The sequence below is a fragment of the Epinephelus lanceolatus genome, chromosome 11 (assembly GCF_041903045.1).
Source record: "Epinephelus lanceolatus isolate andai-2023 chromosome 11, ASM4190304v1, whole genome shotgun sequence".
Lineage (NCBI taxonomy): Eukaryota > Metazoa > Chordata > Actinopteri > Perciformes > Serranidae > Epinephelus > Epinephelus lanceolatus.
In genome coordinates this window covers 36,036,212-36,048,223 of record NC_135744.1, presented here as the reverse complement: position 1 = coordinate 36,048,223, position 12,012 = coordinate 36,036,212, and the positions used below count along the sequence as shown (strand labels likewise).

The 12,012-nt window shown below is 39.6% G+C and overlaps 1 protein-coding gene across 1 annotated transcript in view; it reads right to left on the bottom strand.

Annotated features, from left to right (window-relative positions):
- Nucleotides 1–4,394: 4,394 nt before the first annotated feature.
- Nucleotides 4,395–12,012, bottom strand: part of stk32a (serine/threonine kinase 32A) — a 92,728-nt gene continuing 85,110 nt past the window's right edge. The window contains exons 12-13 of the mRNA XM_033633613.2: nt 10,960–11,024; nt 4,395–8,728 (exon numbers count right to left, since the gene is read on the bottom strand). Of these exons, the coding sequence (XP_033489504.1) occupies nt 8,611–8,728; nt 10,960–11,024 (183 nt within the window). The 3' untranslated portion in view covers nt 4,395–8,610. The remainder of the gene's footprint in view (nt 8,729–10,959; nt 11,025–12,012) is intronic.

The following is a 12,012-nucleotide window of genomic DNA, read 5'->3' as shown; positions in this document are numbered from 1 at the left end:
TTTGTGTTGAGTAGAAACTGATGTGAGATCTTCAAAACACCAGCAGAGTTTATGTGTTGGAGCCAGCTCTCTCTGATTGTAGATGCTATTAACTTCTTAGTGAGGAGAAAGAATTATAGTCAGGTCCATAATTATTTGGACAATGATACAGTTGTCGTCATTTTGGCTCTGTACACCACCACAATGGGTTTTAAATGAAACAATGAATACCTGCTTAAAGTGCAGACTCTCAGCTTTCATTTAAGGCTTTTTTCAAAAATGTAGTATGAACCGTGTAGGAATTACAACCATTTCTTCACACAGTCCCCCGACTTTAAGGGCTCATAAGTATTTGGACAAACTAACATAATCATCAATTAAACAGTCAGTTTTAATACTTGGTTGCAAATCCTTTACAGTCAATGACTGCCTGAAGTGTTGGACACATAGGCATCATCAGATGCTGGGTTTCTTCCCTGGTGATGCTCTGCCAGCCCTTTACTGCAGCCGTCTGCACTTCCTGCTTGTGTTTTGGGTGTTTTGCCCTCAGTTTTGGCTTCAGCAAGAGAAACGCATGCTCAGTTGGATTCAGGTCAGATGATATGACTTGTCAATGTCCATCTGCACTGTGAAGCATCGTCCAATGAGTTTTGAAGCATTTAGTTGAATCTGAGCAGATAATGGTGCCCCAAACACTTCAGCTTTCATCCTGCTGCTCTTGTCAGCAGTCACATCATCAATAAATACAAGAGAACCAGTTCCACTGGCAGCCATACATGGCCATGACATAACAGTACCTCCACCATGCTTCACTGATGAGGTGGTGTGCTTTGGATCATGAGCAGTTCCTTCCCTTCTTCCTTCTCTTGTCTTCCCATCATTCTGGTAGTTGATCTTTGTTTTATCTGTCCATAGTATGCTGTTCCACAACTGTACAGGCTTTTTAGATGGTTTTTGACAAACTCTAATCTGGCCTTCCATTTTTAAGGCTAACCAATGGTTTGCATCTTGTAATAAGCCCTCTGTATTTATTCTAGTGAAGTCTTGTCTTGCTTACAAGAGCAGCAGGATGAAAGCTGAAGTGTTTGGGGCACCATTATCTGCTCAGATTCAACCAAATGCTTCAAAACTCATTGGACGATGCTTCACAGTGCAGATGGACATTGACCTGAAGCATACTGCAAAAGCAACCAAAGACATTTTTAAGGCAAAGAAGTGGAATGTTCTGCAATGGCCAAGTCATATCATCTGACCTGAATCCAATTGAGCATGCGTTTCTCTTGCTGAAGCCAAAACTGAGGGCAAAACACCCAAAACACAAGCAGGAAGTACAGACGGCTACAGTAAAGGGCTGGCAGAGCATCACCAGGGAAGAAACCCAGCATCTGATGATGCCTATGTGTCCAACACTTCAGGCAGTCATTGACTGTAAAGGATTTGCAACCAAGTATTAAAACTGACTGTTTAATTGATGATTATGTTAGTTTGTCCAAATACTTATGAGCCCTTAAAGTCGGGGGACTGTGTGAAGAAATGGTTGTAATTCCTACACGGTTCATACTACATTTTTGAAAAAAGCCTTAAATGAAAGCTGAGAGTCTGCACTTTAAGCAGGTATTCATTGTTTCATTTAAAACCCATTGTGGTGGTGTACAGAGCCAAAATGACGACAACTGTATCATTGTCCAAATAATTATGGACCTGACTGTATTTTTCTTTGGATTTGTTTTTCTAAACATGCTTTTTCTCACAATCTATAATTTAAATCAAGTTAATTTCACTGTTTATGTGTATTGTTGCAAGTATATTCATAGTGTTAGACATTGTTTAAAATAAATGAAACATAATCATTGATTGCAGTAAATCTAAACAGCTGTACAGTAATTGGAGATAATAAATATATATTTTGTTAATGCAAACATAACACTTCCTGTTGCTGCTCAACAATAAAGGGCAGAAGTAGTAGCTCAGTCCATAGGGCAGGGGTGTCAAACATATTGCCCGGGGGCCAGAACTGGCCCGCCAAAGGGTCTGATTTGGCCCACTGGATGACTTTGCACACCTAATGGCAATGCACTTGGGCTAAGAGGCTAAGCGGTGCCAGGTTTCAGGTGCAAGGTGAACAGTAATTAGCTGCCTCATAGGCTTTTCCACCTTGACCTTTTACTTTAGTTTGATGTGGTGATGTCAGGATTACTACACAGGACTGGAAATGTACAGAAAAATGCACATGTAATGACAATGAGTAGTCAACAGAGTGAACGTGATACTGAGATATATTATTGAAATTTCATTTATTCTTCTGAATACATAACAGGCTGTTTGTCACCTGGGGTTTAAATAGATGAGTGTTTTTAAAGTGTACTTTTTTAAACAGAAAAAAGGGAATAATTTTGAGGTGTTTGTTATTTATAGGATGTTATTTAGTGGTTTAACTGGTCCGGCCCATTTGCGATCGAATCGGACTGTATGTGGCGCATGAACAAAAATGAGTTTGACACCCCTGCCATAGGGACTTGGGTTGGGAACCGGAGGGTTGTCGGTTCAAGTCCCTGTTCAGACCAAATATGGAGCGTGGATTGGTGGCTGGAGAGGCGCCTCCTGCGCACCGAGCAAAGCACCAAATCCCCAACCACCACAGTGCCTGTCCATGGGCAGCCCCTTGCCGTGACATCCCTCCATTTAATTAATTATAGGTCCTGTTTGTGCATGTGTGTGTGTATTTTGGGCCTCTGTGTATATGACAGTAGAGTGAATATATTGAATTTCCCCTTTGGGATTGATAAAGTATATCTTCTTCTTTTTATCACTAGCTTAGTAAGGCTGTTATTGTGAAGTTGCTGCAGCTTACTGTAGCCATAGTGAACAACATTATCGCCTGCTCAGTTCTTGGGGTGATAAAGTATGGGTAAATATAAGGACATCTGAGTGTTTTTTTTGGTCTATATTGCAGGGAGGAATTGTAAGAGAAGAAAACTGCTGAAGAAGTTGCAGTGAACTTAAGTCAAAGGTGAGTATGTGCCTCACACTTATGGCAGTTTGGGCGAACATCAAAACTCAAGTATTTCACAAAGGTAAGTTACACCTCTTACTTTTCCATTGCTGTTATAGGAATAATCATTAGGACTGGTTTTGCATCACACACTCTTATCATATTTGTCACGGAGGCTGTGGTGTATTCAGATTGTGTAAATGTGGCATACCGGTAAGGAAGGCGCACATAATGATAATAATTTAACAAAACAACACATCCATAACTCTCTGGCTGTGTGGTCACACTAACAGGATGACTAAAATATCCACTCAGTCCCATTGTGTTCCCCGAGTGGCGGGGGTTGCACACACTCACCCCTCACTGTGAGGTCCAACTGTAAAACTGCTGCAATGTCCCACATGCATTGTTTAATGCTGAGTAAATGTCTCATGACATCATAGTAATCATGTCAAATGGCAGAGATGACGATCGTAAAATGCAGACTAGGTCTGGAACAAGAGATGAGTCAGCAACCTCAATTTAAACAAGGGTGATGTGTGTGTGGTTGTTGCTCGTTGGCGTTGCTGGTTACAAAGTAAGAAAGTGTGTGACTGTAATGAGAAAATATTTCCAGAGAGGGTAATGTAGATTAGTCGTTGTCCAAATGTTTCCTTTCAATGAGTGTTTCTGTGTATACAGTTAGTAGATAACAGTATATTCTAACCATTTATGTGATGTACTGAGATTTGCTGCTTTCATCTGGGGCGATTCCAAGCAGATTGGGGAAGCGTTTATCAAATGAAAATCCCCCTCAGATCAGCCATTAATGTGGAAATGTGCTGCCTCAGCTCAGCCCACTGTGGAGGAGAGACGGGACTGTGCCTTCTAGATGACCTAGAGAAGTAGTGGACACAAATCTGTTAACTCTGGGTGTGTGTGGGCGAGGCAGAGAATTGAAAGAGCATATGGTGCATGTCTGCTGCTGAGGGTGCATTATCAAGGAATGCCCTGAGACACATTGGAACACTTTGCCACATTAAACCAAATTCACGTGATTTATAAACAGCAGCCACTGAAACTGGGGATGAGGAGTCATATTTAAAATGTTTTCATTGCTTGTCCTTGTGTAAGTCTTTACATATTAAAAAAAAGGGGTGAAGTCCGCACACTTTTGTAGCTCCTCAAATGTTTATTATATAAGATCAATGTTTTCGTTGATCTTATATAATAAACAGTTTGCTTGTTGGTCCTGCACCTGTAATATCTTGGATGTGCGTGCTCTACCCCACATTGTGTTCTCAGCAGTCTTTACATATTAACCATGGATGGTCATACCGAGTCCCTGCACCTCTCTGTAGGTTACTAGCTGCACTACTTATCATTAAACATTGGGTGGCAGTATTATCTAGGATAGTGGAGAGCAACCTACACATACGCTCCAGATCATATAATTTTATTTAGGATAAAGACCTTTTATCATGATTAACATCCTTTTCCCCTTTTTACATCCTCTCACCATTCTTGACCTTGAAAAAGCTTTTATTACTGATGCCATTCCTTGTCTCATTTTACTTAAAATCCTTATTCAATTAAGTATGGTAATTCAGAAAGACATAAAGTGAAATAAAGCACAAGGCATTGTCAGATTGGTTCAGAAAAAGAAAGTCATTATTTAAGGCACACCTTAATAGTTTGCAAATCCATCACATTTGAATACAATAAACACACAGTGACAACTGAGGGACAATTAAACCTTAAGAGGAATGAAATTCACAGGTGAGGAACAATTTTGCTCCGAGACTAAATATATATTTTTAGGTAGACAAGTTTTGTTGAAAAACGGTACTACCTGGGTCAAATACTATTTGTCAATTACTTTTTTATAAGTTTACTTTTTGGAAAGGTTGAATCTGCCACATCAGAGGATTATTGCATTGAACCCAACCCATCTGGTAGTCCTATAATATATAAACAAAGTAAGATAATCATTCACAAATATAATTTCCCCCAGGTATACCCGGGATCACTCCACCTGTTTAACTATCCCACTATATCTTACAACTTATACAGGACATTTGGATCTGTAAAATTACATCAATGACAACAACAACGACAACAACACAAATTTAAGTCAAAACATTGTACCAATTTTCAATAGAAAAGTGCCAACAGTAATGAATTGAATAGAGTGAAATGTGTTTTAAGTATTATCACAAGTATCGTAGACTTGAAAGGATTTAGTTGTATTGCAGAAAGATAAGATCAAGGTCAATAGAATGACGAGACATTAGTAGAAATCACATTTAATTAGTGATTGCGAAAAAAGCTCAGGTTTTTTGCTACCGACATGTAAAGTTTAAGGGAACCAGCTCTGTGCCATATCTAGTGTATAAGGCAACCCTCTGCAAACTTCAGAGGCAGGTGTGATTTTAGCTTACAAGTCTTACATTTAATATCAAATTGTATGAAGAAGGGGTATTTCCTGGCCTGGGTATTGTTTATTTACATCGTTTTCTTGTGAACAATTTTGTAAAATCCCGATTCCAAAAAAGTGGGAACACTGTGTAAAACATGAATAAAATAGAACGCAAAGATCTGTGAATCCTTTTCGACCCACTGTCTATTCAACTGAATAACATACAAAGAAATATATTTAATGTTCAAACTGATTAACTCTATTATTTTTTGTAATTATACACTCTAAATTCTAAATTTGATGCCTGCAACACCTTCAACAAAAAAACAGGTAGGGGCATGTTTACCAATATGTTACACCCCCTGTTCTTTTAAGAACACTTAGGCCTAGTCCACACGAGCACGGGTATTTTTAAAACTGAACTTTTTTGGCCTCCAGTTTTTAAAAAATCTGCGTCCATACGAGCGGTGTAATAAAAATACCCCCGTCCACATGACACCGCAAATTCCACTATGAAGCAATGTAATACACATGCCAAAGCAGTAGGTGGCGATATAACTCCTAACTGTAAGGCCATTGTAGCCAATCAGAAGGCAGTAAAATGTCATTACCAGAAAAACAACAAGAACCGTACTATTATGCAGCAGTAGCAGTCTCCGTAATAGCACACTCTTGCACCTCTGTTGCTGGATGTGGTTGAGTAGCGTTAGTTGTATGATACAGCCACAAAGTGCTGATATGCTGCTAAATAGCAGCAGTATTTTGTTTAGGTCCATCCTCAAATCGTCTCTTGCACACACTGGATCGGGTAATAACACAGCTGTTTTCTGTTTACGTCGTACACTGTGACATCATACAATGGAGACGAGACAAAATAACTGCGGTTATCCTGTCCACACATGACTGCTGACACCGGACTTTTCCAAAAAGTTCACCCTGGACTCCGGTTACAAATAACTCTGGTTACAGGGGCCCAAAACTGCAGTTACGTGTGGATGAAAGGCCAAACCGTGAGCAAAGAGTCACGGTTTTATAAATACCCGCGCTGGTGTGGACAGCCCCTTAGTAAGCATTGAGAAACCTAGGACAATCATTTTTAAAGTTCTAAAAGTGAAATGTCTTTCTCAAGATCTAACGTGCCTCCCCAAAAATCTTCAAGATTTAAAGACTTTCTGTGTGGAAGAATGGGCCACAATCCCACCTAAACACTGTGAGGGATTAATTTCTTCATACAGGAAGTGTCTTGAAGCCCGTCTTGAAATTTAAGTTAGCCTGTTTAATACATTTTTCCTTTGTCATTTAACTTTATTGCACTTAATTTTTGTGGATTGAAACGTTAACAATTTGATCTATATTTCATGTCAATAGCTGCATTGGAAATTTTGTTTAATGTAAAAGAAAATTGAGGCCTTGAATAGAATACATATTTCCCCTACTGTTTGTCGAAAATGACCTGCAAATCATTGAATTCTGTTTCTATGTACATTTTACATAGCATCCCAACTTTTTGGAATTAGGGTTGTATGTGCAAATCAATATTAATAACTTTTTTCTCCCCTGTGTTATCCAGCTGGTACTGAATTACTATTAAATACCATCTGCACAAGCATGTTGTTGCAGAATGTATTCTTCTATGAGAGCATTTAATTGCAAATACAGATTTACAGACTTATCCGGTGGCACGTGTAATTGGTTGTACTCAACACAAAAGAGGAAGGACATAAAAAAATTACTTGACAAAAACAAATTTCATTGCAGACAGTAACTGAATGAAAAATAAATCTTATCTAGGACTCAGCTTAATCCTTGTCTATAAAACCATCCCTAAGGGAATAAATAGTCACTCACAGCTTTAAGTTATTATTTTTTGTCTCTCTGTGCATAAATGCTACAGTTGATGAAGAAGCATGTGCAAAGCAGGTTCAGTGCAGAACATTTAACATCTACCATCTACCTTTGTCTACGTTTTCATAGCTATAAAGCTTTATGTGGAGACCCAGCTGGTCAGTTGCAGATTGAGGCAAAGGTTAGTCTGAAATGTCAGTGCTTTAATGCACGTTAAACCAGTTTGACAAAAAACTTTCATTAGAAGGTCCTCGTACTTATTGTGCCCAAAGCTTCAACAACACCTGGTAGCCTTGACGAAGCATCTTAACTTAAACCTCCAAGGTCAAGAATGGACCTTAAAGGTTAACCTTAAAACCAGAGTTTGTCATCTGTATTTCAGATTTCTGTGTTGACTGAATAATAACTTAAAGACTCTATCTGCAGCTGATGGAGCTGGGGCATATTCACCAAATGTTGCAATCGTACTATCTTTGTTAGCTTGACTAGCAAAGCTAAGCATAATGACCACTATAACCATGTACTGTATCTGCTGCTATGATAAAGTGAGCCATTCATGCTCAAGCCTACAGTTCATCTCTTCATTTCCTATCTTAGAAAAATCTGCGGTTGCTGTCTTAAAAACAAAGGCCTCATTTTACCTAATTAACCTCTCCATTTTAATGTGTCGTACTCTTAGTTTCATGCTCGAATCTCAAGTCTTGTAGACCACATGGGACAAAGCCATCCACCCAAGTCTTTGTATTTCACTACTGCCAACCTAACTCCTCATGCCAATCCTCGTTAAGTCTATTTCCATATAGTACTGGAGAACCATTGTCATTTAAATAACTGTAATTAACCAGAAAATGCATCGCTGAGATTAAAAATCTGAGTGTTCCGCCCAAGACAGCAGCAGTGCGTACAGCTTCCAGCCATAGCTGATCACGTCAGACTTTATTTCCTGTAACAGCTGAGCAGGTGTGGCATTGTCTCCTTTTTTGGCAGGGGAGTGACTTCCGTTTCACTTCAGCACACTGCCCGGAGTAAAGGTTGAGCAGACCTTAGAGCACCAGAGTGATGTAAGGGAGCATGATATGAGTGACACTCTGCTGAGAGTCATTCTTCTTGGTGACAGGAAAGCGAAAAGCCTGGGTCTGGCTGACATGGCTGCTGCTCTGGGAGTCCATTTCTCTCCTGCACTTCTTGAGCTCTTGATTTGGTTTATGTGGGTGAACAGTGAAGCACAAGTGCATACCGCAGTTGTGTTTGTATAGACGACGTAGTGGTGCAGGAACATTGAAGACCAGATCTGAGTGCCTGTACTGATAGAACAATAGGGTGTAAATTGCTGATCTACAAGCTGTGGGCAGGTGCAAGTGGTAAGGGACTACCTAGGGATCTCTGGTCATCAGACCTATCCAGATAAGTAGGCAGCCGGTTCAACATTGTTGTTCTGTCCATCCTCTATTGCCTTGTTCTTCTCAGTTATGGACAGCTCAGAGGAGTCTGAGTCCACCGATGCTTTCTTTGACCTGTTGAGGAAAGAACATCATCATTAGAGCACTTCATTGGCATGTTAGCATTTTTTCTTTCCCATAGACTTGTGATGGCCAAAGTTAGCCATTTGTCACTACATTTTGCCAATTTACTGTACCGTTTGGCTTGCATCTGTATCTTTAAGCCATACTTATAGTGCCAAAGTAACCTAAGCCTGATTTGTAGCCCTAAAAAAGACTTTTTACTCTCTGAAGTTGATGTATTCCTCCTCAAAACAAATACTACGTCAATGATTTTAATACGTTTACTGTCTTTTTATTTTAGGCCTTTTCTGTCTTACTAGTTAAAGGAGTATTTTATTGCTGGAAAGATGGTCTTTTCATGAAACTGTTGGTGGTGAGCATATGAAAATGCAGAAATACAGGCTGTGGTTCGAGTTACAGCCCTAGAGCCAGCGAAAACTTCTAAAGGCATCATCTGGCTCTTTTTTTGAGCTCGGAAATGAGCAGCAAGAGTGGGTGCTGATCAGACTCACAAGTCAGTCTTTAGATGCTTTGCTTAACTAAAGACTGATGCCTTTCTCCCTGATTTTGTGTTTAGATGGGCGGATAAAATTTCAGAGTTTAAAAAAACTCCCCACGTTGCAGAACCAATAGTAAATCCACAGGGCGGTCCTTCGGTGGCTCGCTGAACTCTTGTGCTCGTAAACATAGTCAGACTGCGTTAAAAGTTTTAAACAAAGTCGCTGTAAGTCCTTCATTTCCACAATGGGGACATGTTTGATAAAATGGAGATAAATCTCTTGGCATCCATTTTCAAGCTTGGACGAGAAAAGGAGGAGCGCACATTTCCGGGAGGGCTTGTCCGTCTAAAAAATGCAAGAGCCGTTGCTTTGTTGCTGGCTGTTTTCTCTGGTGTGTTAAGCACACTTTAGAAAGGAGTGTCCCCAGACTATCAGAAGGCAGAGATCTCTGATTGTCTGGTGGCGAGACTAGGTGCTGATAAGATGGTTGTTCATTTGCACATACTACCCACGTTGTTAATATACAAAGCTGGTTGAAAATTGGAAGTGTATCCCTTTAAGTTGTCTGTCTGTCTGTCTTTCTTTCCTCCGTGTTGTTTCACAACCGGTTTGACCTTGTTTTGGAATGTTAATCACCATACACTTCCTCACTCATGTGAATCACATTTCATGTTTAAATTTCTGACATCCGTTTGAATTGTGCTCTCTGAACTCAATCATGCTTAATGCTTTTAAATTTATAACCCCCTGGACTATCTGTTCTCATAGACTTTTATCAACTATCTTCCTATCCTCAAGTCCAATCTTTCAGCCAAAGCCGGCACACAACTGGACAGCCATCTTGACCTTTTACATGAAGAGGTCCCACCTCATATTTTCCTCAAAATCCTAATCTGCCATAAGCGTTGGTATCTTTTTTGTTTGCCTTTTGTTTTGCTGTGTAAACATTTACTCATGTAGATCAATGGTGTTTTTCCTCGACTTCCAAAGAAAAAAGTCAATTCGCGCACACACTTAGCACCTCTGCATTGATTTGAAAAAGAGTTGACGTTTTAGTCATAAAGACCCTTTTCAAGACATATCAACAATCATTAAATGACACAGTGCTTAAATACAGCCCATAATTGCATGATAGTTCACACCTGTGGAGTGAGGTAATTATTTGGAACTGGATATTTGGGGGGAATTGATTCCCTGCACCACAAAGGAGACCACTCATCTTGTTCTTCTCTGACTTGCCTTTAATTTAGTCTGTTTTGGATTTACTTCCAGAAACATCTCATTTTCAACATGGGGAACTCTTTCTAACAGTCGCTGTTTTTGCCTTAATCACACACCCACATATGGGCCAGTTCCCTTGCCACAAATAGCCACATTGCTGTCCTTTTACACCATCCTACATGCTTTCATCAGCCAGCAAGGAAAACTTTTTTTTTTTACAGTCTAAAAACTACAGAACATTTTTAACCATACTGAACATATTTATTTTATATTGTATATTCTTTCATTTTAAAAGAATGTAATGTTTCTAAGATATTTTTTTAGTTTCACAACACTGACAGTTGTGATGCTTTCCTGAAACACTACAATGTGTTTTAATTTTATGTTATATTCTGTAAAGCACTTTGGTTCACCCGTGGGTTGTTGTAAAGGGCTATATAAATAATGTACATTTACATTTACAATGCCAATTTTGTTATTGTTTGTAGAGAACGTATTGGGCAGATAATAGAGGTTTCTTACTTTTCTCTGTTGAAGACAATGAAGTCTCTCTGGACATTATCCAATCTTTGCTGCAACTGGCCGTTCTGGAACAGAGACAAACACAGAATATCACCAACTCCATGATCACTGCAGGCAATTCTGAAAAAGCGATGGAAAGTCCGGAGCGATCATCAGTCCTTATTAGTCCCACCTACAGCATCTGAATTGATTACATTTGATATACACAAATTTATTTTGGTGTCACTGGTTAGAGACATAACGACTTAATGTTTCATTGTACCTGCTGGCTCACACACAGTATAGTACAAATATTCAACAGGCAGTAGACTGTACACACTGCTCTCCCCATGTTATTTTCATCTTCTTTAATAAGATGCCAGATGAGGAAATCGACCTAACTTAGAGGACACTTGTGCTCTGATGTCTCCACCTGCTCCATGCACTCATACATATTTGGCCCACTTAATCATGTGAGAACATCCGGCTCTGTCATGCCAGGCTGTCCTCACACTACTGTAGTGCCAGGACAAGTAGACAGGTGGTTTCTCACTCTCCCAAGGAGGCAGTGAGGAGATAGATCATAGAGATACACCATCATTATGAGTCTACTCTGTGTGTGTAAGTGTGTGTGAGAGACAGAGAGACAGGCTAGCAGAGACACGAGACCACGGGAGAAAATGAAGAGAAAATTTCTTCATTTGCTTGTTCAAATGACAGTTTTCCAAGACCTACCAATATCAGCTCTTTGTGTGTACCCATCCAAAATAAAACACACAGATAAAACAACTAACTCCAAACTTGGGACTTCAAAATGTCGTCTATTTAGGGAATTTCCTTAATCTTTTTAAAGGGACAGTTTACCCCCAAATTCACAATGCATACTCTTCCTCTGCCTGTAGTGCTGTTTACCAATCTGGATTGTTATGGTTTGAGTTGCAGAGTGTTGGAGATATCGGCCATAGAGATGTCTGCCACCTCTCAAAAATAATGGAGCCAGATATCACTCATCTTCTGGTGTTTAAAGCGCCAAAAAAAATAATAAAAAAATACAATTGGAAAAACTCAACAGCA